Source organism: Vipera ursinii (genome assembly GCF_947247035.1).
Source record: "Vipera ursinii genome assembly, chromosome: 1".
Lineage (NCBI taxonomy): Eukaryota > Metazoa > Chordata > Lepidosauria > Squamata > Viperidae > Vipera > Vipera ursinii.
The window spans coordinates 55,237,699-55,264,281 of record NC_139512.1 but is presented as its reverse complement, the minus strand read 5'-3'; the positions used below and the strand labels follow the sequence as shown (position 1 = coordinate 55,264,281).

The window sequence follows — 26,583 nt, the reverse complement described above, 5'->3', positions numbered from 1 at the left end:
GCATAGTATCCTCACAACTAAAAGGTTACTGAATATGATAATCCTTCAAAATACTCCTGCAAATTTTTAAATTAAGTTTTCAGTAATTTGAGAACATTTGTCACAGAGCATAAGAAACTGGTTTGGCTCTATTACCTGATGATAAATCATATACTGAGGTACATGAGAGTTTCTTCAACAATCCAGGATTACTCAATCTTAGCTCCATGCAAGCATCATCTGTAGTATCAAATCCTCCTCGCTTCTGGTAGCGATATTTAGCATTTGCTGATGTTACATCTGCACCTGATGCTAGGATATGAAGCCTGAGAATCTCAGAAAGAGTGCAGCTATCAAGATCCAGGTTTTTCAAATTACAACCTACAGTTAAGAATAAAATCAAGGTAGTCTATTTGACTCTAAAAATGTTTAAGAAAATAATATAAATTATACTTTTGAAAAATACAGCAAAAATGTACCAAAAAAAAGAACAAAAGAAACCCACACATACCCTGATGTAATTGGGGCCATGCAGCTGCCAAAGTTGCAACTGCAGATAGTGCAGATTTTGTGGGGTCTGCATCTTCATCCAAAGCCTCTGTTAAATCTTTAAGGAAATAAAGACTTTATTCTAGTTTAAATCAACATTTCCATATGGAGTGCAAGTAAGCAAGCAAGCCATTTTAAGCAATGCAGAAACAGCAGATAAATTCAATATTCATGTAAGTTGCAATGCAACAAAGAAATGTAATATTGGCAAACAGCTGAAGAAAGTGTGCAACACTCACTAAAAGTTTCTTGTGCACAATTGGGCTGTAAGAGTACAAAAACACTCATGCAAAGATTTTTAACACAAGCTATCACTCCATTCCTTATAATTGCTACCTATTGCCAAACAAACAGAGATAAATAGGCAGCAGTCAATGCTGATCTGCCATACTGAAGAGGTTCTTTTTCCCATATAATTGGTAAAACATGCTCACAATTAAGCTACCTCTAAAGCAACATCAGGCATTTCGAATTAACATGCAAGTACAATCTCTTTACATATTAAGCAATGGCAAGTGAATTTCCTCTTTTTTCTGCAAGTATTAAAACTAAATGTATTTAGTTTTGCTTCTGCAGAAAGCAAAACTTAATACATTTCCTATTTGTGAACTACTTCTTTATCTTTCCAATTGCTAACACTGAATGATAGCCTACAAACAGAACTTAAACCTTCTCCACAAAATAGAACTAAGTTACCTTTGCCAAATAAAATTGAATGTAATCTTCCTTACATAATAGCTGTACAAAATGCTTTAGCAGTTTAGGTTTTATTCATGTGTAAGCAGCCTAATCAAATGAAATATAAAGGTAAAGGTAAAGGTATGCGTGCTAGTCGTTTCCAACTCTAGGGGCCAGTGCTCATCTCCGTTTCAAAGCTGAAGAGCCAGTGTTTGTCCGAGGACGTCTCCGTGGTCATGTGGCCGGCATAACTAGACGCCAAAGGCTGGGACGAGTAACAGGCGCTCACTCTGCTACGTGGCACTCGGGATTCAACCCGCCAAACTGCCGATCTTCTGATCGACAAGCTCAGCATCCTAACCCACTGAGCCACCGCGTCCCTTTAAATGAAATATATTACAGTGCAAACCACTACAACTGCTTTACAAAATCTTTTTACAGATGAAATTATTTATATCCACTCTAACTTGAATGCCATAATCTCAGCAGATCAAATGTTTGCAAATTTAATATCTGATTTTCAGAATGAACCATTTTTCAATTTGTAATGCTGGTAGAGACAAGATACTCAGAAAATGAGATCTAGCTGCTTTGTCCTCTATCATTTTTATCTTATAAAAGAACTGAGAGAGAACTGGCCAGAAAATCACCAAACTAGTCAATACACGTAAGACAGACTTGTTCTATCTGGCCCAGTATAACTATGATAATGTGGTTTGTGTAAAAAATCCTGTTTGAATTCTTTCATGCCGAGTAACTTTTGGCCAGTGCTTAGCATACCATTCTTGATCTTTAGATGAAGTGCCATCTAAAATTCTATTTTATAGGTGCTATTGTTTTGGTTGCCTTCGCTAGGAATGCATCTCTGTTAACTCTTCAGGAAAGGCTGGTTGAGCTGGATTGGTAACGTTTCATGATGATTCGCAAAATATTGCACTGGAGAAATTTCTCCAATTATATATTTCTCTAAAAAATACTATTTTGGAGATGGTATTATTAATGCAGATATTACCCATTTCTATCTGTTTTTTATATCACAATCTTATAAGATTATTCATTTCTGATTTGATACTTATTATCCATAATAATAATGAAATAATTTATACAATATTTTAGTCCAGACAAAACAAAAAAATTCTACCATTAATTCTTCTGAAAGCAGTTTTGGGAATTTTGTACCCATAAATAATACTAATCTGCTTAGAAATTGTTCTCCTTATGGAAAAAAATACGTAGAACTTGGGAGTCTGCATTTTCTTTTGGAAAACAGTATTAATATGAAGTATTTCTCCTCACATTTTTATTCTTTAAAAAGCCTACAAAACTTTGAACAGTAGAGGCTTCAATTCAGCCATACAATATAGCAAAGCTGTTATTACTCCTATTTGCCTGCATCTGCACTATTAAAGCAGAATACAGAAAATTTCCTAGAACAAAGAATAACAAAATTGGAAGGAGTTAAATTCCTTGCTCAATGCTGGATTCCAAATAAATGTATCTCCAGATGGCTGTCCAGCAAAATGTCCTATTTTTCAGTCTTCCGGAGATAGCCTTAGTTTTGTCCCCAGTCTATCATGGCTATTTTAAATTGTCTACAAATCTTACTGTGTAAATTTTCTAAAATGCCTGCCTCATTGAAAATTACATAATCAAGGCCTATGATCTGACCTAACCACTAACTACTTTTGGCTATTGTGTGCATATCCCTCCAGTCACTGGGCATTGTCCTCCAACGCTGTTTTGTTTTTTTGGGCTAGAGGAGGCATATAGGCAGCCCTTTCTTCCTTAACAACCGTTCAAAAGTTGTAACGGCACGGAATGAATGATAGTCATGACCGGTCCTTGAATTTATGGCTGTTGCAATGCCCTTATGGTCACATATTCAAAACATATTCAAAATTCTAACAGTCTACAGCAAGCCTGGAAGCTCATGCAACTACTTTACTAGAAATTATTTACCTCACCAAGAGGAAGAAGACCACATCTGCAGAAATTCAATAAAATAAGCCTCTACTGCTGACATTGTTTTAAAATTAAAATAAGCAAACACAATTTTGAATTTTGGAAAAACATACCAGTTTGAAATTCTTGAGATACAATAAATGGAATCTCTGCCCTTTTAGAAAGACAAAAGTAAAAATACATCTGGATCATCACTGCAGATTATATATAAAACACTGTCTTTTCTTACCAGTTGTATAGCAAAGCAAAGTTAATTGGGAAAAAAAACATATTGCGTGAATGCAGATTAGTATGAAAGTTGTTCTTAAAAAGTGTAGTTGATCTGACCTTTGGTCTCAGCATCTGCTATTTGATCTTTGGCAATTTCTTCTTCTTCTTCAGCCATAGCTTGAAAAATTGCAGTCAGGAAAAAAAACAATAATTCACAAAGTGGGCCTTCACTGTCATTTCCTACAAGAGCTTCTTCTAAAACTTCTGTAAATAATAAAAGAAAGTACCTTTAGTTCCTCTGCAGCATCCAAATACAAAAGTTTAAAAGATGCAGTTAGATCTGAAACTTAGCTTGAGAAATCTTCCTATTTTATTGTCTAACGTACAATTTTAGATTTGCAGAATCCAACTGGTTAACGTGTTCATGTGATTCCCATATTGAATTGAAAAGGGGCATTTAGGCAAATGAAAGAGAACATACAAATGTCAAGATCTTGCTAGACTGTTGATAAGTAACCTCCATATAATAAAGGACGGATTGAATAAAATACTGGGGGAAAATAATTGGATGTCCCAAACTGAACCAGAGCTATTCTCCCTATTCACTTCAAATTAATCTACTAAAATGGGGAAAGAAGCTGATATTAGGTGATATGCTCCTTGCATATTTCTTTTTCGCAAAGAAAGAGAAAGAGTTGTTAATGAGTCATTGTTCCTAAATCCTTTTTTCTAGGTAGGTCCTTAAATGTGGCCTTCCTGGTGAACTGTGAAGTGGTCTTGATCTTCCTGGAGGATGATGCAAGAGCAGCATAAAAAATGAGGGATAGGTTGTGTTTCAGGCCTCCACTTCTATTAAGGGAAGGAATTTCCACTTGACATAAATGGATTCTTTCACTCTTCTCTCAAGCCAAACTGCACAATCATTCTTAATGGCTTTCTGGCTGCTCACTAATGATCCTATTCAGATTAGGTAAGAAATGAAACTACTCTGAAGGACATATATGGGGTTCCCCCTAATTAACTTGCTCAGATGGAAGAAGTGACGTGGATAAGCAGCAAAATGTTTGAAACAAACAAACAAACAAGACAGACCATGACTCAACTTCCAGACAACACTACCTGGACGACAGAGATTCTTCATCAATATATCAAATGGCATTTTTGGAGGCACTATATATTCTGCTCAGAGGAATATTTTTACATATAAACTGATGTACATTGAAGAAATATATTTTGCAAACTGATAGCTAACTCACATACGGGCATTTGCTTTAAATGTAAGTAAAACTTTGAGACTTTATAATGTGTTTATCAATGGCTAGATATCAGAAACATAGTATACACCTTAATTCAAAACAAAATCCAAGGGAAAAAAAACTTGCCTAAAGTCACCCCATCAGGAAATTCATCTTGAAGATCAAATAGTTCCCCAAATGCATGGAGGAACTCCAAAACCATTACAGCATCACCAAAAATCTCAGGAGGTAGCCTGGTTTTCACTGGAGTTGGAACTGGAAGTTCCTGTGATACAAATAAAATGTCAGCTTTTTGACAATGCCAGACTGGAAGAGGACATCACAAACTGTCAAGAACACACGACTTCTTATTTATTAGGCTTTTGTGTCAGGAACTTTACAGAATTGATACTTTACAATATGGCGCTGCATTATAACACAGATTAGAATTCAAACACAATGATAATATATTGATCTGCATCTAGAACCTCTACCACAAGAATAACTTCAATGGGCTCTGTTGCTAGGCTAAGTTTTGCAAAGCATGTCAAAGTCCATAGACCAGAAGTAAAAGATCACTTTTATTTCTTATTTATCTTTTTATTTTATTGGTGGATTATAAAAGCAATATTCTAACTTGACTCAAAAAATAAGTCAAGAACAAGAACTGTCTGATACTCTTTTCTTCACCAGTAGAGAGCACTATGACACTATGAAGTTGCTTCTTTCAGCTGTTTCAAAACAGTAAGGCCTGTCAGACAGCTTAGACATTGAGTAAAGTGTCAGTTTCACAACTTCATTTAAATATTTTTTCAGAGCTTCTTTTTGGAAGGAGAAATTACAACATTTTAGCAACTGATGAATAGATATGGGGGAGACTCAAGACTTCAATGGAAATTAAAGAAGAACATATAGGAGACATCAGTGCTGATGGATTGGGAAGTACTAGTTGGGGAAAGTGAATATAAAGAGCAGGTGGATTATTAAAAAAAAGGAACAGAGAAAGGGCCCAAAAGCAGAAAAGTGGTAGAGATATTGAGGAAGAAAATAGAAAACTCTACAATTTAATGCAGATAGGAAAGCAGCAAGAGGACAGAACGTACTGGGGGAAACATAAAGGAGCAGATACAATGATATAAAACACGATATAAAACAGCAGGCAAATAAAGGGAAAAGTCTACCATCTACAATTCCACTGTTGCATGCGTATACTATTCCTTATCGCCAAGAATCCTAACACTTTTCTGCACTCAGAGATATTCTTCCCCCCACACAGAGTTTTTGCTTGTAAGATAGAAGTACTATGTATTGTCTTTCCTGGTCAAAAAGCACTTCTGCTTGCAAGGTACCATATTGGATGTATGGAACTACATGTGATCCTTGTTTAATGACCGCTTGTTCAGCAACTGTTCAAACTAACAATAATGCTGAATGAGTTTTACTTATGGCTCATTAATTACTTTGACTGTAGCATTCCCCAGTCGTGTGACTGTCATTTGTGATTATCTTTGCCAGATTCCTACAATCAAACAACAGGTAAACTGGCAGGTGGTCACAAGTGGCTATCACATGATATCTTCACTTAGCAACCACAATTGGAAATGCTGAAAATTCCATTACAAAGTGGTGTGGTCATATGATGTCATGCTTTATGACTGTTGCTTAGCAATGGAAATTCCAGTCCTAATTACCATACTTTTGTAAGGATTACCTGTAAACAAGTTACCTCATCAATACTTATCATCAAAACTTAGTGTAATTTCAACTCTCCCCTTACTTCTGCAAGGGATGAGTTCAGACCATAGATAAAAATTACTTACCCTGGAAAAAAAAATAACATAAAAGGGGTTTTTTTTTGCCTTTGGTCCTAGCTACCACTCCTTGCTTTAATTCTGTTCACCATGCAGCAAAGAAGGAATGCAGATTTTAACAGAAAAAAATTCTGCCCATTTCATGACTAGAATGAAGAGATGGGTGTATTTTCAAAACATATACTATGACCATGTGATTTCTGGCATGATATATTTGACATGCCAGGTCCAAGCTTACTATTTGGCAGGTTTGAAATTAAACACACAGTTAGCATAGGCTAATACATGTTACAGAAAGTTATCAGCTTCCCATTTTACATTACCTTAAGATCATCACATTCCATGTCTTCTCTGCGCTTACTCCATTGTTTTAGGTGTTCCAGATATTTCTTTTTTTCCTCACGTAGTTTCTCTCTTTCCTTTAATTACATAGAAATTTGATCAGGAAATGGTTTCCTCACTTCACTTCCTCACTATTTTCATTTTAATTATTAAACTCAAAATTAATATAAAAGATAAGAACAATAGTCTTTACATCTCAAATATTTAGGGTGCTATTAAATGTACTGCATGTTGTACCATAAATCCTGCTGTTTTTTAATAGAATGTTGTTTTGTTTTGATGAAGTCTCCAAGAACTTCAATACTGTATGAATAAGGCACATTTCTTCCACTCTTAATGTAGGAATTAACAATTAAAAACTACAAATGAAACTGTTCTTATACAAATTTTAACTGCCACAAAGTAAATCTTGTTTCTGATAGAAGTACAGTATAATCTATTTGTTACCTAGTACATATAGAACTACAAATGTAACTAAAAATTAGCAAAATTAAATAATATCAGCAGTTTAGGACATGTTATAATCTTTCAGGGAAGAATCTTCCCAAAATGTTTGCTATTTAGATGTGAAGTAGCTTGCAAAAGCCTTTTACTTCACAATGTTATTTGTTCTTTCTCCAAGATGCCAAGTTTTAACAATTCCAATGAGAAAATACCAAATAAAGCTACAAACGTGATTGACACTGCCACTTCAAATCTAGGGTTAATAAAAATGTCATGCCTTTTCTTTTTCTATTTTCAGTCGCTCTTTCTCTTCTTTTTTCTTTAATCTTTCTTCCTCCACAAGCTTCTTTAGTTCTTCTTTTCTTTTTTCTTTGTCTTGTTTCTCTTTTCTCTTGAATTTCACAGCATTTGCTTTCTCCCTTTTTAATTTTTCTATTTCAAAATATATACCGGTGAATTGGAATTAGAGCTACATTTTATAGATACATTTAATTTAATTTAATTTAATAATTTAATTTCTATACCGCCCTTCTCCCGAAGGACTCAGGGCGGTGAACAGGGCAATACACAATAAAAATCAAATACAAAAATTAAAAAACCATTAAAAAACCATTAAACATCATGCCCATAAAATCAATACATATTAAGTTAAAAACTAATTTTAAAAACCCAACCCCATCCCATCACACATCAAGATAAGGTACTGAACAAAAAGTATTTTATCATTTTTTAATCAACAAATTGAGCATTAAATTAATTCAAAACAAATAATAAAAGATTTGTCAAGCTCCCAATCAAGTTCTCACAAGTTCAGCAAAGGAAATTTTCTTGCAATGTGAAAAAGGTTAGGTTAGGTTAAAGAATAATGGAAACTGTATCTTTGTCCTCCTTTTATTAGTGAATATACAGTATTAAATAAGTACATTTTTATTAATGAGTACATTTCCAATTCTGCTTTACAGCTCCATCATAGCATACATGAGTTCTTCCTGAGAGCAATTATAGCAAAAAATGCTGGATGTTTAACCTAAAGTTACTCGTCCCAGCTTCTGCCAACCTAGCAGTTTGAAAGCACATAAAAATGCAAGTAGAAAAATAGGGACCACTACGGTGAGAAGGTAACAGCGTTCCGTGCGCCTTTGGTCATGCCGGCCACATGACCATGGAGACATCCTTGGATAAGCGCTGACTCTTCGGCTTTGAAACGGAGATGAGCACCGGCCTCTAGAGTCGGAAACGACTAGCACGCATGTGCGGGGGAACCTTTACCTTTACCTTTATATGCTCCCACCAGAGATACCCAAAGCATGAAGATCAACTCACTAAAAGCAGCGGGCACCTATATTGGGCAGCAATAATATAGGAAGATGCTAGAGGCAGAACTTCACTTTAGGACAGATAATGGACCATCAAATTAAAAAAAAGGCTTTGAAACTTCCAGTTGCTGTTACTCACATGAAGGAAAAGAAAATCCAAAAATGAAAAACAAAATTACAAGGGAACATGGAATATAAAATGCATAAACATGGGAAGCTCAACAAAATACAAAATGAATCAACTATGCAATGACATCTTAGGCATCAGCAAATTCCGATAGAATGGAATTGGACACTTTCAGTCAGAAGGCCATACTATTTGCAACTCAGAACATAAGGGACAAAGGAGGAATGGCACTGCTTTCATAATTATGAAGGTAATAGCAAGAATAGTACTTGGCTACAATGTAATGACTAAATATAATATCAATTAGACTTCAGGAACAACCTTTAACACAGAGGTCCCCAACCCCCGGGCCAAGGCCACGGCCCATTCAGAACTGGGCCGCAGAAGCAGAGGGGAAGCGCACGCATACAGCTCCACTTGCACGTGCAGCGGGTGGATGAGTGCACGCAGCTCCATTTGTGCAAGCAGAAAACGTGCATGCTTGCCCGCCACTCACGAGGAACCATGCCTTCTTCCCCACCCCCGGTCCGCAAAGCTGGAAAGGTTGGAGACTGCTGCTTTAACATGACAATTATTCCAAACTTATGCTCCAACAAACTCAGGTAGGAAAAGAAACTGATCAAGTTCAATATGAAATCAACTGAACACTGAAGCAAAATGTGTTGCTTGTAGTTGAAGACAGGAATGGCAAAGTTTGAAATATTTAAAGGAAAATACAGTTAGATTGTATGGCCAGAATATGGAAATGAAGCAGGAAAATGACTTATCAATTTCTGCCAATCCAATCATTTTTTCATTGCTAAAGTCTTACAAAATCAAAAGTGACATGTATATAGCTTATTAAGCTGTAAATCACCCAGAGTCATCCTGGAGTAAGATGGGCGGTATCTAAATTTGATAAATAAATTATAGATGGACATCATCAGATGCATATACATAAATCAAACTATGTTATCGATACAAGGAAGTGGAAGAAATCAGTTATAATAGCAAAGAGGTTGATTGTAGAACAGATCATAAATTTCTCCTATGCAAGTTCAAAGTTAAGCTAAAATGTAAGAAGAAAAACACATTCCATGATATGATCCTAACCATATACCATAACCATTTTGAAGAAAACAGGAATTATTTTGAAGTCCTGAATCTTATTCATTGGGATCCAGAGGAACTATGAAAGATACTTAAGTAACTTGTTAAGGAAGAATATAAAGAGAGATAGCCAAAGATTAAGAAAGAGAAGAAAGAAAACTGGATATCAAAAAAGGCAAGGTCTGAATAAGAAATTTAAAGCATTTCAGGGAGTTCTTGCAAGAAACAAAAAGTAATATTGCAGTACTTGTAAAGACACTAAAGATGGAAACAGACACAAAAAAACCCAAAAGTATTTTACAAATCTCTGAATTCAGAAGGAGATTCCATTCTTGAACTGCCGAATGCTAAAGAATTGGTTGAAAGTTAAAGAACAGATAGTAATTAATTAAAAGAAGATCAAAGATGGAAGGACTTTACTGAAATTCTGTGCAATAGAGATATCAGCATCCAAGATACTTTCAAAGATATTCCTTGTTTATAAATATCTCTGGTGGGGGAATTAGAGAATTCCAGTTGTTACTAACAGGATTTGGAATTCGGAGGTTACAGGAACCTGACTTTGTTTTACAGGTACTCCTTGCTGAATGACCATTTGATCAGTGAAGTTACAACAAATGTTGAACAACCGGACCTACAACTGCTCCTCAAAGTTCCAGCTGTTGAGGTAATGTGATCACATGAACAAACTTCAGGCCTTCCCAACATTACAATTACTGATTGAACTTACCGCTGGTTCTCGTATGCTCTTTTTCTTTTTCGGGTTTTACCCTTTCTTTTGCTGTGTTGTTTAGATTTCTAGGACTAAAGTGTTCTTCAGCATCTTTGTCCTCCTAGGAGCAAAAACAAACTTCATAAAGTAGAAAAATATTCAAAATCTGAGTATTTCAAGCACTTTACAAGTGAAGACTTGTTCTATTTTTAAACATGAATGAAATGCTTTGCAAAGTCAAAGGGATTTTTTGAGAAATGACAGCAAGATTTGGTTTACCCTCTACGCCCCTTTCCATTTATTTATTTTCCAGCTTTATTTTTACAAATAACTAAAGGCAGCAAATGTATCCAATTTACCTTCCTCCTCCTATTTTCTTCATAGCAACCCTGTGAGGTGAGTTGGGCAGCGAGTGAGTGACTGGCCCAAGGTCATCCAGCTGGCTTTTCATGGCAAAGGTGGGACCAGAACTCACAACCTCCCACTTTCTAACCTAGTGCCTTAACCACTAGACTAAACTGGCTGTATATGAAAGTATGAATACTAATTAGTCCTCCATTTGTTCTCCCTATATCTGGGGAACCCAGGTGCAGTACCTGAACTATCTATAAGCATAGCCCCTGCCTCTTCTCAGTTGCAAAGAATAAATGAAAATACAAGTTTAAAATCATATAAAAATAGATGGCATACTTTATTAAAGAATCTCAATCTGAATAATCAAATACAAAAGAATCTCAATCTGAATAATCAAATACAGTTGGATAACCAACAAATCTAAAATATCACATGGATAATATATTCTAATATATTCTTAAAAGCTTAAAGTACTATAAGACATTTCATATTCAATTTCTAATCACATATGTCTCTATTAAACCTTTAAAATACTTGGTTAAGACAACTGGAGTCAATAGGAGAAAGGAAAAAAGTGTACAGAATATCAATACATTGAGAAAACACTGTAAATCATATGTAGCTGAAATGTCAAATTAAAATATAAACTGTAAAATTAAATTTTTGATGTGGCACAGTTCCATGTGCAAACGTAGTCTAAAAACGATTTCTAAAGAGAATTGAATCTGCATCAGATTTACTTTTCATATTTAAAAAAGGTTGAAGCTTAGTTCCACAATTTGGTTAGCCATTCTACCACATAGGGGATCAAAGATCTTTTCCAATAAAGAGCATATAAAATCCATGCAGCTGTTAACCTATGCCGTTCCAGTTTATTCTGAATAAAATGTATATAGTTTAGTGAAATTTAATAAAAAATCTCAAAATAAAATGGGACTAGAACTTTCAAATTTTATTTTCCATTATTTTTGAACTTTGCAATGTTGCCACCACAAATGTAAGAAAGATCCAATCTGTCCATTACATTTCCAGCATATCATGGAAAAGGAATTACTCATTTTAGCAATCAAGACTGGAGCAGTGTATCAGCAATAGAACATCTTGTACCAATTGCCTTTTAAGTACAAGTAAAAACCAAGTCAGCAAGGAACTGTACATATGAAATGCATATAAAGTTGGTGGTACTGGACATTCCCTAATCTAATGCACTCCAGCCATGTTTTAATAAAGCCTCTATACTAATCTCTCATGACCATTATGCACAGAGACTGAAGCTGTTAGTTGTAATCAAATATATTTTAAGGGGACCAGGTTGGAAATGGCTGGAATAGAATGAAATTTGTAAAAAAGTTAATAGATATTAGCTATGATATGTATTTATTTCATTACTTTTGATATTTTAATGTAGATTTTAGGATGGCCATATAAATAAATTATACTTCCAGCATCCCTTTATAAGCCCACGAAATGCTGAATGCATTATAGCATGCTTGCTGATAGAGGAATAGTTGCAGGAGGTTATTGTCTGACTTACATGACCATCAGATGTCAGCTTTGAAGATCTTTTTTGTTTACTTGAAGAACTGAACATAAAGATGGGTGGATTATCAGGAAAGAGATAGAAAAAAGTCTGTTCTTCTATCTTATATTTTGCAATTGATATTGCCTTAGGAAAGAAATGTGAGGAAACAAGAGTCAACAGGTATGTTATGTACAAGTGATAAATCAGTGAGTGTTTTAGGACTAGAAATAAACTTTTTCCCCTAGTTCACACCATTGGAATGAGATGCCCACATCTAGGGGGTAAAGGAAATAAGAGAGAATCACAGCAATCCTAAAGAATCAAGAACTCAAACATTGTTTGGCTATTCCAAATAGTCTTTATTTGTATAGACAAATAAGGTTAAACTAACCTTTCTTCAGAGGTCAAATATCAATTACAGATAGTCTTTGACTTATGACTGGTTATTTAACAACCATTTTAAGTTACAATGGCCTCAGAAAGGGTGCTTAATGGCCCATAAAGCACTTCCAGCCATCGTAAAATGTTGTGCTGCTTGTCCCCCATGGTGACATGACCAATTTTGGGTGCTTGACAACAGGCTTGGATTTATGACTGGTTATGGCATTTTGTGGACACATGAGTTGATTTGCCTTTGGTTTCCAGCAAAAAAATTCTATTTGGGGTAATGGATTTGCTTAACGACCATGTGATTCATTTAAGAACTGCATGATTTGGACTTACTATTGTGGGATTTGCTTAACAACCACTGGAAAAATGGACAAACATTGGGTCTGATCACATGGGTGCTTCAACATACAACTGCAATAACTTAGGACTAAAATTCCTATTGTGATAAGTCCCTATTGTGATTGTAAGAAGAGGACTAGTTATATTTGTAACAACAATAACATTTCTTCCCTCTTTTTTATTTTTCTATAGCATTGACCAACAGCTTTTTAAAATGGCATTTATGTACCCAAATATCATATTATAAAAAACATCAACATATAAAAATCTCAGTTATCTCAGCTCAGAACACAATTCCTATGAGATTTAGTTACATCACAAGATTTTGGTCACTCTTAAAAAGATTGTTATTTTTTGTTTTGGAAGTCAATAGGCATTATCATAATATAAACTAAACAGAGTCGTTCTTGAATAAATACTACTAAAATGAAAGGCTTGCTTGTCAAATTGATTGATTACCTTTTGAAAGGACAATATATGCCAATGTCTTAAATCTATAAATTATGAAATCCAGTATTTAAAACAGACATGTCAAACACAAGGCCCACATGGCCCATGATGTGCCCAGATTTGACCCACCCCAGGCGAGGGACCAGCCCCACTGCCACAGCCCACCCCAACCTGGCTGGGCGCCCCCAGCATATGCACAAGGACAGCTGTGCCCTGAGTCCTGGGGCGTAGGAGTGATGGAACTCCATGACCCAAGAAGATAGGAGGCCGGGCACAGACCTGCCTGGAGGAGGATTCGGGTGCCCGGTTAGTGTTGATGGTCCACTGGACTGTCTGGAACCCTGGGCAGCGGAGGGCAAGCACCCAACCCAGCTCTCGAACTCCGAGAGCAGCAGGACCCCACAGCGCAGCACAGCACAGGTGCCCATCAAAATGAATGATATCAAGCTGGCCACATTGAGCTGGCCATGCCCATCCAGTCAGGCCCATCTGGCCCTTTTAGGGCAACCAGAATGCTGATGCAGCCCTCAATGAAACTGACACCTCTGATTTAGAACATTAAAAACACTAGATATGAAAGGTGCTTATCATTCTTCATCTACCAAAGTAAAATTTATTATGCATTAGCATTTATTATTGCTAACAATCTGTTTTACTAAAGACACAGAGAAATAATGCTTTATCTCAAAGATAATAAATATATCTAGGCATAACTTCAAGGAAATGTTAAAATCTTTATGAGTGTATTTGATAATCTTAAAAATCTTAAAAGCTTAAAATATCAAATAAACTATCATATAAAAATAAAAATGATTATAATATGTCAAGATTAATGGAAAAAAGTAAATGCACGGAAGTAACTAGTTGATAAAGGACAGTCTTCATTGTAAAATTGTAAATAAAGCTATTAAGAGCTAAATATTTCCTAACAAACAAATATAATTCTAAGGACAATACAAGATCATTCTTGTACTAAGATTGCCCAGTTTAATATAGGCAAACATATTCAAAACATTGACATTTGTTCAGTTTGCGATAAATTCATTGTAATTATATGAAGCATATATTTTCATTCACTATCTTAAAGTTCAATTGCTATGGTTACCTTAATTTTAATAATGCCATCATGTGATTCACAGTGTTGCTTCAAAAAAAGCTTTAATCTGTCATAAGAAAAAATATGCCTTCTTCGGCTGTTAAAAAAAAACACTGTTAATAGTCTTACCATTACCAATGAAACTGATATACAGAAAGTACAGTTTAAACAACTTCTGACAATTTTAATTTATTAAAAAAATATTAAAAATAAAATAAGCATCCTGGTGATGTCTTTAACAAAAATATATGGAACCTTTGTTCTTTTTTCATTAAAACTGCAATCGCAGAAAAGCAATATTATCCATGAATTCTATGCCTTTTGCGTCAGTGTATATATTCTAAATTTTAAGGGACTATCACAGAATCACAAGATAGCTGGCCATTGATTATGAAGGGTAGGATGGCCAGTTAAAAAACAATTTCCTGGAACATGCATCTTCCCTAATCTTTTTATGATGATCATTCTCTTTTTTTAGCTCCCTCTTTCTTTCTTTCTCATATACATAAATATATGTAGGTCATTGTCACTTTTTCTGAGCATACGGTACTTCATACTAAAAATCATTGGGGTAGAATCACCTTCCATTTTTATTTTTAAAAATACACATGGGATTATTTTAGGGTCCAGAAAAATTATTTGGAAATATAAAACATGTGAAGAGTGGCAGTCTGCCTTTCAATATTTTTTTTAAAAACTTAGTATTTGAAACATTAAAGGTTAGTCTGATGAAATGAAGGGATAGTTGGCAGCATGCATGGACACCATGCAGAGTACTAAAGATGCACTATGCGAAAAGTCATCATAGAAAGTGAATGAGCAATTTATTTATTGCTATTTCCACACAGGTATTATTTCAAATCAAAATGTTTAGCTCTAAATGTTTAATAATACAGTATGAAAACCATCCCTGCAGCTCTATAAATACATTTTAGAGCTGCAGAGATAGTTTTCATACTGTATTGCTAATCTTTTTGATTTGAAATACTTGTGTAGAAAGAACAATAAATAAATGCTTCTTTCCAATTTGGTACAATCGTTACCAATAGTTTATGGTAGGGTTTTGATTCAGTACAGGAACCAATCAACAGAAGAGAGAAGAATACAAATCTTGTTCTCTTTTTCTGCAAGGTTTCTTTCAAAAGGTAAAAAGAGCTATATAGAGAAAATGACATCTTTAAAGAGGGTGTGCCTTGTCCTCTCTCATTTCTGCTAGCTGGATTGCAGCCACAGGGTTATTATAACCAGTAGAGCTTACCATATTTGTGATGCTTTCACTATAACAGACTCATATAGTTGTTTCTTTAAAGGCTTCACTTTGTACTTGTACAAAAAAGGATCAGTTATGGCTTTTTCATTCCTAAAAATTAAAACCGTTATTGTTTTTTCTTGAAAGAAAAAGAAAATTTACAATGTAAATTATTTTAAATACTTGAGACAAAAAAAATCATACAAGCACATTCTCAGTCATATGAAATTAACATTTCAGTAAAGATTTAAATTGAATTGCGTGTATTTGATTGTTCTGTACAAATATAGCAAACCAAACTATGTCTGTTACAAGTTTGTTCCACAAAATGCAAACAGAAACATATAATATAGATTGTCCTTTTGAATGTCAACATTCTCAGCAAAGAACAATAAAGTTTAGAGATTTGAATTTGATATGAAGTATACACCAAATACTATTAAAAAAATCAATCAATTCATTAAGTTATCAGTTAGATAATTGCACATCTCCTTCTGGTACACTGGTCGCCCTTCCAGAGGGACATGCATACTTTTCTCATCTCAAGATTCAACTACTGCAATGTATCCTATAGGGGCTGCCCTTGAAGACCAGTCAGAAGCTTCGACTTGTCCAGAATGTAATTACATTGTAAGTAAGCATTAGGAAGTGGGAGAGTCTGCCTCAGTATACCCACATTATACCCCCTTCACAAGCTACAATGGTTGCCAATACGCTTCCATGTACGATCCAAGGTGCTGGTTATCCCCAATAAAGATCTACATGGCACAGGGCCAGAGTACCTCAGGGACTGTCTTTCTGTTTTGGTTTCGGCAAGGCCAGTGCAGGCCCAATAAAGTGGGCATGCCTTAGATCCCTTTCATTCAACAGTAGCATCTATTTGGACCTACAAAGCACAATCTATATATTGTAATTAGATTCTGCCCAATATGGCGACCTAGATGGTGTTCTGGATGACCTTCTCCTGAGTCATGAACTAGGGTGGATAGGCTCCCTTGGATGTGTTTTGTATATATTTTTCTATGTTGTTTGGTGGCGTTCCCCCTTTTGTTAATTAGTTATTGTGTATTGCTTTTTAAATCTTGTTTTTGTAATATAGTTAGATGTATTACAAAGCTATCCATAGTCAGTCTACAGTCAGGAAATGCTGAAATCGAATACATAAATTTACAATTTATTTTATATCTACTTTATACTATATATTCCATAAGCTGCTTAGAGTCTAGTTAATTTCAGGTTGTAGATAAGTTGCAGAGATAAATAAAATAGTGACAACTTTAAACATATCATTTTATGAATTATTTTTGGTTTTATCAAGTTGAAGCACAGGCAAAAAAGCACAGGCTTTGTTAGATAGAAGCTACTAACCTAGACTTAAATTCCTGGATTGAAAAATATGCGTTTGCTGTTCTTAAACTTTTTTTAACTGACAAAATGGAAAAAGTGATCAAGACAATTCCATATGGACAAGGCTTGATAGGTTTAAAACCACATTGTCTATATATGTGTGGTGTATGTATGTACAAATGTACCTTGTGCCTGTATGTTTCAGTTCTTTCCATTTTTGCATTTGGAGGGGTTTTTTTTTGAAATTTTTAATATATATTATTTTTGTACTATTTTTAAACTTTGAAATACTAATTAAAACATTTTTTTTAAACATTGTGATATTTATATAGAGTTATATGAAGAATTTTTTCTAAAAAATAGTGGTTATTGTAGTTTAGTTGTAACCCTTTTAACTATATTCTTATCTTCTGAATATAAAACAAGTTTTTACCCATTTTGTGCAGAACTGGTATCTAAATCTGAATCATCACTATCGCTAATGATAATGGTAACTCCATCAACACTTTTGGCGTGGCCATTGGCCATTCCATTCTGATGTACTGGTGCTTTGATTTCCAAAATTTTACAGTGCAATCTGGGAAAAAAGCAGAAGAATATTCAATTAAAAGGGGTCTATCTTCTTGCAGGTCAGAGACAATTATTAAATATTCTCCTATATTAACAAAGTAATGCCTTCTTCAATAAAGATGGTGACAAAGAACATTCACAGGAAGGAAAGGAGGAAGAAAGAAAAAGGGAGGGAGGAAAAGAAAGAGAAGGGAGGGTGGGAGGGAGGGAATGGGAGAGGAAGGAAGGCAGAGAGGGAGGAAAGAAGGAAAAATGGAGGCAGGAAAGGAAGCAAGAGAGGAAAGAAGGGCGAAAGGGAGGAAGAAAGAGTTCCTTCCCAGAAGGAAATTCAATGAGGAAGCCAACAGGAAATCGGAAATTGCTCTTGCTCCCACTGAATATTCTGCCCACGCATGGTCATTCTGTTTCTCTGTTTAAGTAAGGATTTCTGAAAAAGTGACCCAATGAGTCATGGCTTGTCTAGTGAATTTCTAAATGACTTCTGTATCATGGATCATATATCCTGATTATGGAGGATCTGTTATGAATGTTTTAGGAGAAGCTCTGGGGTCATTATCAGGGATTGAATAATAAACTCTGGTTTGATCACCAGGTTAATTATACTGTGTTTATTTCCAATTGCTGAAATATAGACCTTAAGTTCTTGACATAAACCATGGGGGTAGCATACCTGCATTTGCAAATTCTGGTAACAGGAATAATTTGATTAGCATAACCAGAGATAGCTTTAACATAGACAATGTCTCATTAAGAAAAAGAGGGATAAATTAGTCCACAGAGTGAACAAGAGAGTTAAAATCTACTGTATTCTTTGAATTTCCTAACTGTAATAAGGAGAGTGAAAATACAAAGGCAACAGCCTCCATACAGTTAGGAACAGAACACAAAAACATAAAGAACATATTCAGTAGTGCACCACATTAGTCCCTTGGTATATAAGAATGATGAATACCAGAAAATAAACTGGTAGATCCAAGATAATGACCAAATTTATATTTAAATTAATTAAAGAGACTTGGTATTATTTCTAATATAGTTATTAAAATTATTATATTTTTAATTAAATAATTATAACAACTTCTGGACAATTTATAGGAACAATAATCAAAAGAGTCACATTTGACATTAAGCAATACAGCTGTAAGGCACAATATCATGTGACCACACCAACTTACAATGGCAGTTATGGCAGTCTCAGTGGCCATCATTAGGGAACTTCTGCACCATTACAGTATTCCAGGGTCACACAATTACCATCTGTGACTTCCGTCAGTTTCCCCATTGACTTTGCTTGTCAGAAGCAGGCAGTGAAGGTGGCAAATGGTGACTGTATGACCATAAAGGTAAAGGTAAAGGTTCCCCCGCACATGCGTGCTAGTCGTTTCCAACTCTAGGGGCCGGTGCTCATCTCCGTTTCAAAGCCAAAGAGCCAGCGCTTGTCCGAGGACATCTCCGTGGTCATGTGGCCGGCATGACTAGACGCCAAAGGTGCACGGAACGCTGTTACCTTCCCACCGTAGCGGTCCCTATTTTTCTACTTGCATTTTTACGTGCTTTCAAACTGCTAGGTTGGCAGAAGCTGGGACGAGTAACAGGCGCTCACTCTACTACATGGCACTCGGGATTCGACCCGCCAAACTGCTGACCTTCTGATTGACAAGCTCAGTGTCCTAACCCACTGAGCCACCACGTCCCTTTTGTATGACCATAGGATGCTACAATGTTGTAACTGTGAGCTGACCCCTAAGTGCTCAAATTGTAATCACATGATCATGTGGCATTGCAGCAGTTGCTACTACAAGGACCTTTATCAGTCCCCCTTATTAAGCATCACTGTAACAATGAATAGTTGGTGAGTGAATGGATGTTCAGCAAGGACTACCTATATAGCCCTACAACTGCAGGTAGTGTAACCGATTTAGATATGTAATTCATTTATTCTATACAGACAGAATATCTGAACAATCAAACTCTTTCCAATGAAACAACAACAACAAAAATGGACATAAAATGTTTGGTGTTTAAAGTCACTTACTAGCAATTTAAGTAACGAAAAGTATTGTTGGCTTCAGCTTTTTTTACATATTAGAAACCTCTCTCTCTATATATATTCAGAGTGGCACAAATGAAATATGCTTACCTTTCACCATTATTCCTAAGTACTTCAACAAGTTCACCAACAAAATAACGGTTTTTTATATAAGCAAAGATATCATCACAAACTTCATGAAGTCGTGAACGTTGAGTGAGGGTAACTAAGTATAAGACTGGAACAATGAGAGGTTCTGGAAAGTTTTGGATATTTTGTCTGGCTTTCCTTTCCGATTCTAGTGCTTCTTGATAGGTAAGTCCAGATTTGCCTGTGATAGCACAACTCCAGACAAGACTATTACAAAGAATTGTTCTTTCAAAAAATTCACTGCAAAAACAAAACCAGCAAAAATTAAAGATAAAATACAAGTTACTGTTCACCAAGATCTAATTAAAACTCAGTATTTTAAAGTCCTGCTGTCCCACCACCTGAAGTAACAGTGCTAAATAGTAAGTAACACAAAGTAAGATACACATAGTAAGTAAGTAACACATAGTAAGATACACAAAGCCATAACTATAAAAGGCTGTGCAAGCAACTTCCCTGTGAAGTTGTACAATTCAACCAAGATAACGTGTCTAATGCTGAATCATTGAAACTCTCCAGCACCGAATCACTACTTCCTTAAGACATTGCCCAAAAAAGAAAAAAAATTAAAGATTAACAGTTAACAGTTATAAAGTTCTCAAATAGCAAGATAATTTTTCAAGGCAGTAGAAATAGCTTTCTCTTGTAATGTAAACATTTTCTAAATCCATTTGATCAGTTAACTTTAGAGAGCTAACAGCCTATGATGAACAAAGATCAAACAAGCTAGTAGTTAACTGTTTCTCCAAATACTCCTTTAATCTCCTGATCAATTGCAACTGAACCTCCACAATCAGATTAGAACATATTCTGCAAACCATCATAGATTATATGCTAGCAATATCATCATGGTTAGGTACCTTTGTTTTCAAACTTCTCACAGCAGGTCTCTGAAAGCTTCATGATACCTCAATCAGGATATGATTGCAACTGTACATTAACTATCTCAATAGGTTCATTTTTAGATTGTGGCCCTCAGCATCCTCAAAAAACAGAAACCGTGTGCCCCATCTTAAAGAGCATTGTCCAATAAATTTATAACAACTACATGGCAGAAATAATTCTAAGCTAGCTGTAGTCTCAGCCTAAATTCTTAAATCCTCCAAACAATTGTTTTTGAGTACCATGAGATTTTGGGTGACATGCCAGTGTACATCAATGCTTGACAACAACTATTCTCAAAAGCACGCCTGTTCTTGTGCGATTTTCAGAGGTTGCAGAGGTCATATGAGAATGGGATATGCTTCTCATGGTCTCCAGAGTCTCATAAAATCATATGAGAACAGGAAGTGCATTTGCTCAGTTTTGGGAGGCTGCAAAGGCTGGGGAAGAGCATTCTTCAAAGCCACTTCAAGAACTGTGCAACTCAAGAGCAACTTTGTGTAGGCTGTAGTGGCCTAACAACAGAAAGGGAACACTGCCTGAAGGTAAGCGGTCTGCAGCAGATCCTGGAGAGCGCTGGACTACTGGGGTCAATTGTTCCATTCCCCAAGACTTGCACACCTTGGGGAATGGCACAAAGTGACAGCAGTAGAACTAGGGCTGAAGTTTAGGCCTGGGCTTCTACTTCAGGTGCAGCCTCGACACTGCCATCAAATACTGCTGTTTAGAGTGGCCTAAATGGGGAGAGGGGAAATAGAGAACCGTTTCTCTTTTGTTCAAGGTGGTGTGTGACATGCCAATACAGTCAAGTTAGGCATTTTCCAAATTTCTGACATGCTGAGCCCAAAAGGTTCACTATCACTGAAACACGACTGAATGGCTAAAATAACAAGAGTGTATTTAACAAGGCCAATACATACTACCTTTTTGCCACAGACTCAGCTTCTATACATCAACTTACCTCTAAGAGACAGCATTAAAGATACATTAAATACTATTCAAGGCAGGGAGTATCCATCTTAGAAATTTTTTATCATGACTGTTATTCACCAATTTGGACATTATTTTTTTTATTATTAAGCCTATGTGTTGTTCAACTGGCAACAACTATGGGCAACTCACAACAATCAAAACAAATTACAATAAAACTAATTAAAAGTAATTCAACAACACTTTTATTCTAATATTTTTTCTACCTCCCCAAAAACATTTTTCTTGCTGGCTTCTTCCTTTTATAAATTTACCTTTAAAGCTTCCTCTTCCTTGAAAGCAAATGAGCAAATGAGAATATTTCACATGGGGTGGGGTGAGGGGAGACACAGAGAGGACTGTTATTAAAACTTCTAAAATAAATTAAATGGGATATTGAAATGTTTCCATTTCCCTGATTGGCATAATAGCCCTTAACAATTTTTCAAAAATATTTGATCAGGTGTTGATGATATGGACATTTCAGTGATTTAGAACACTAAAAGATGGAGACCAAATAATACCATGGAATAGTTGGCCAGAAAATGAGCTTATTTTGCCTATAAAGACACACACACACACACACACACACACACACACAAATCTACAAACAATTATCAAGAAATATTTGCATTCAATTGAACAGTTAATAATGAAAGCATTGCCTGATTTCAAAAATAGTGTTTTAGAATCACTGTATTTTTATTGATATGTTTGAAATACTTCCTTCAATTTTCATAATTTTACTTTATAATTAATTTGAAATTAATCAAAATTTTAACTTTCTGAACTTCCAATTTTGCCTGAACATGAAATTAGATTCTTATCATATTATGCCTCCTCATTCAACAATTAATCTTGACTCAGTGAATAGCCATATGACATATAGGGCCCACAAAGAGTCTTGTATATTTAGTTCAAATTTTATTTTTATTTATTAAATTGTTTATGCTGCCCAGCATTTTCCCAAGGTTACTAGTTTTACTGTATTTTTCCCACACGTATCTCCATTAGTTAATTCACTCATTTATCTGCAACCTTTTTTTACCAGAAAAAAATAATCAACATAGAAATCACCAGTAAGAAATACAGAAAATATAAGCAAAATTATATTCATAAAGAAATAAACCAGGAGAATTAAAGCAAAAATTCCACAGCAGGTTAAATGCCTCCTAGGAGTGAAACATTTTCACCTAACAGTGGAAAGTCGTCAGCTTGGGGGATGGGGGTGGGGAGAAGCCTTCTTAAATTTTTCCCAACATAATTGTAACATAATTGGCTATTACAATTATGAAAACCTTCCTTCCAAATAAAACTCACAAATTATGATTTGATTTATACAGTATAGGGAATCATCTTATCCTTTCTTATTAAAAGTAAATGTGAATGATTCAACAGAGAGTAGAAATTTAGCATGTTGCAGTAATGCAGAATAGGGACAAATTTGCCCAAAGGGGGAAAAAACTGCTAGGATAAGACACACTAAGGAATAATGATATCATTTGCATAGAGACCATATTACTATTATGCAGCCAATCAAGAGTTATTAAGGAACAATCTGGATTTATTAATTTCTTGGAAAGATTATTCTGATAATTCTAAATTTAAAAGCAGTTGAATAGAATATATTTGTGTTAATAAGTATACTATTAAACCATTAGTCTACCTAATATTATATGGAAAACTTAAATTAAAAGAAAACCCTGAGAAACATTCATATTAGCTATTTCATTTAGCCAGGTTTTTACAAAATACATGTTGGTATTACTTATCCATGTTTAAATCTTAAAGGCAACTTTCTTCCCATTAACTAAATCTTTTTATAAATAAGAAAAATGAAGCCTTATGTTCTGCAGCTACTTCATCAAGCTTCATTTCTAATAAAGTTCACATGGCAAAATTTATTTATTTATTAAACGTGTATGCAGCTGAACTCAGTAACACAACTCTGGGTAGGACAAGTTTAAGCAAGCAATGTTTACAAAATAACTGAATCCTTCGTAATCTATCTACAGATGTTCTTTTTAATATATATTTAGTCGCAAACAGATTCAGATGAATCCTAAAGGAATTTTTTTGATAGCATATCTAAATGGATGAACAACTTTACTAATTACATACTCTGCTCCAAGAGTCCTATGGCAAATCTGCAGAAAAATAGTCTACCAATACTTTATTAATGTTGAAGAAAAAGCATGGATATCTATTACACACGAAACAGCAGACACTGAACAAGTTCTGGGGGTCCTTTTCTTTTAATAGTGACACAGCCAGCCAAGTCTCCAATGCAAACAAATTTTTTTTTATTACCACTGAAGTTCTTTTCCCAAAAAGCAAATGCATTCTAATTTCATTAGTTATAAATTACGGTATATTGTTTTATTTAACATATAAACATAAGCCAGTACACTATTTATAAAACTTGCTAATATATAGATGACTTAAGTGCAGAGAGATTATTTCACAAGCCTTATATAGGGAAAATGCTTTAAAAAACAATATTTAATAATTCAGAATAATTTTCTGAAATTCTGTCCCCCAATAATTTTAGATTTTGGTCATTTTATGGCAATGCTTTATGGTTACCAATGAAAACTGTGGGTTCTTTTGTTACCATTTACATTATCCTTAATGAAAGACATAAAATAACAGCACCTTGAAATTCAAGGGACATGCTCAGTATTTGTCATATTTATATCTTTAGCTTAAAATTAATTTTTCACTCTCAAAATGACTTCTCAAAGTATTTTAAATACTGAAATACTAATCTAACAAGCTTGATTTTTAGAAAATGAGGCAATACATTATGCGTTAGCCCGAGGTCAATAAAATGAAAACCTTTTTTTTGAATATTTTGAATAAATATTATAAAATTATTACAAATTATACCTACTTTTAACATCTACTATTGAAAAACAGTATTAAGCTATTTAGATTTTCCTAAAGTATTCACCGAAGTGTGTCAGATATTGTAAATTCTTAAGGGGAAAAAAAAAATGGCTTGTAACAACTATCTTGTCAAAACAGGTGCTAACTCCAGTTCCAAGGAGCAAATAATCATGGCAACTTGCCAAAAATATCTAATGCAACAAAGGGGGTGGTAATTCTTTAAAGATGGGTACTTGGCATACGAGTTGGGGTGTGGGTTTTTCGGGGTTTTTTATTTTTATTTTTTAATCAAAATAAAAATAAGGATAAAAATGAGGTCACTAAGGTGCGCCATTAAAGACCACAAAGATTCATTTACGGGCCGGAGACAGCTGTACGTTTGTTTTTCGGACAGCCAGCTGGTGGGAAAACAATACTCAATGAGGCGGTTACGAGCAGCCGTCCAGCAGCCCCTCACGACCCAAATCCGGCCTTACATCGCCGGCTGCTGGCCGTTGCTTCTCTCTCTCTCTCTCTCTCCCCGCGTCCAAGTTCAGTCAAGTTTGTTGTGTTACTTCCACAAACAGGAGCAAAAGCACAAATGCGCGCGCACGCGCGCGCCCAGAGATACACCAAGGCCTAGTGCAAGTCGCGCCAACACGCAACGGGGGTTCAGGATCCCCACAAAAGCCAGGGTCGGGCCAGTGAAGTAACAAACTTTCCGTCTTCCCGCTCGTCCTGAGGAGGAAGGGTAGCGGGGGGGGGAGCTAAAGGACGGGTCAGTTAGAGCAGCGTTTCCCAACCTTAGGAACTTGAAGATGCGTGGACTTCAACTCCCAGAATTCCCCAGCCAGCTATAGCTGGCTGGGGAATTCTGGGAGTTGAAGTCCACGCATCTTCAAGTTCCTAAGGTTGGGAAACGCTGAGTTAGAGGCGCGAGGTCCTCCTGCCCAAAGAGCCCTCCCCTTTCCCCTCTCGCCCGGGGAAGACAGGAGCTCAAGGGGTTTCCCCGCTTCTTCACAGGGGATTCCCTCCTCCGGCCGGGTGTCAGCCATTTGCAGGCGCGCTTCTCGTTCAAACCAGCCCGCCACAGCCCGTTTGCGGGAGGAAGGGGGGGGGAGGAAGGGGTGGGGGTTTGTCTCTTACTCGTAGTCCCTGAAGATCTCGTTGGTGACCCTGCAGTGGAAGACGTGTTCGTCGGGCCGGAGGTCAGCCGGAGGTTTCTCCCTCACGAAGGGCTTTCGGTGTAGAAGCGGCATCCCCCGGCTCCTGTTTCTAGAAAGAGGCGAGAGGAAGGCGGTAAAAGAAAAGCCAAGAGCCCGAGCGGCGGCGGCGGCGGCGGCGGCGGCGGTCGTTGCTGGAGAGTCGCGGACGGGTTCTTTTGTGAGCGTTTTGACACGCTGCTGGCTTGCTGGGTCTGAGCGAGTTCTGTGGTGCGTGCGCGCGTCGGGGGGAGAGCCAGAGCGGATCCTTCCTTCCCTCCCCCGCTTCCCCTCCCCTGCGCCGCCTCACAATGGGGCCATGACGCCGAACAGGCGGCGGCTCCCTCCCTCCTCCTCCTCCTCCTCCTCCTCCTCCTCGTTCTCACAACGTGCTCTTTCGACCTGGGGATTCCCCCACCCCAAAGCAACGCCGGCCGTCTAAGGGTGTGTGTGTGTGTGTGTGTGTGTGTGTGTGTGTGTGTGTGGAGGGGGGGTTTGTCCGCTTCCTAATCTGCGCACCCTGGGCCAAGCACCTCTTTCCCCTCCCAACCCCCGCGAAGCCGCCCGGGAAGAGGTCTTGGGTCGTTTGTCGCCTTTCCCGCCCGGCTCATTTGTAGAACTTGCCCCCTCCTCCCTTTTGCTGTGGAATGGGGGATCCCCTCCAGGTGAGAGGTGGTTTGGCGAGCTTTCCTCCTGTCAGGACGCGAAGAGG

General features: G+C 36.4%; 1 protein-coding gene across 7 annotated transcripts in view; it reads right to left on the bottom strand.

Annotated features, from left to right (window-relative positions):
• The window catches only part of BAZ1A (bromodomain adjacent to zinc finger domain 1A), a 51,940-nt gene that overhangs the window by 24,949 nt on the left and 408 nt on the right, over nucleotides 1-26,583 (bottom strand). The window contains exons 2-14 of one of the 7 annotated variants that reach the window (XM_083351934.1): nucleotides 25,816-25,944; nucleotides 19,912-20,190; nucleotides 17,635-17,778; nucleotides 15,864-15,965; nucleotides 14,615-14,702; nucleotides 12,343-12,474; nucleotides 10,473-10,575; nucleotides 7,488-7,642; nucleotides 6,748-6,843; nucleotides 4,761-4,899; nucleotides 3,496-3,642; nucleotides 491-586; nucleotides 136-360 (exon numbers count right to left, since the gene is read on the bottom strand). In XM_083351934.1, the coding sequence (XP_083208060.1) occupies nucleotides 136-360; nucleotides 491-586; nucleotides 3,496-3,642; nucleotides 4,761-4,899; nucleotides 6,748-6,843; nucleotides 7,488-7,642; nucleotides 10,473-10,575; nucleotides 12,343-12,474; nucleotides 14,615-14,702; nucleotides 15,864-15,965; nucleotides 17,635-17,778; nucleotides 19,912-20,190; nucleotides 25,816-25,928 (1,819 nt within the window). In that variant the 5' untranslated portion in view covers nucleotides 25,929-25,944. Of the gene's footprint in view, nucleotides 1-135; nucleotides 361-490; nucleotides 587-3,495; nucleotides 3,643-4,760; nucleotides 4,900-6,747; nucleotides 6,844-7,487; nucleotides 7,643-10,472; nucleotides 10,576-12,342; nucleotides 12,475-14,614; nucleotides 14,703-15,863; nucleotides 15,966-17,634; nucleotides 17,779-19,911; nucleotides 20,191-25,815; nucleotides 26,108-26,583 lie in introns of those variants that run through there. The other 6 variants (XM_083351933.1, XM_083351936.1, XM_083351935.1 and 3 more) reach the window with 6 other exon arrangements.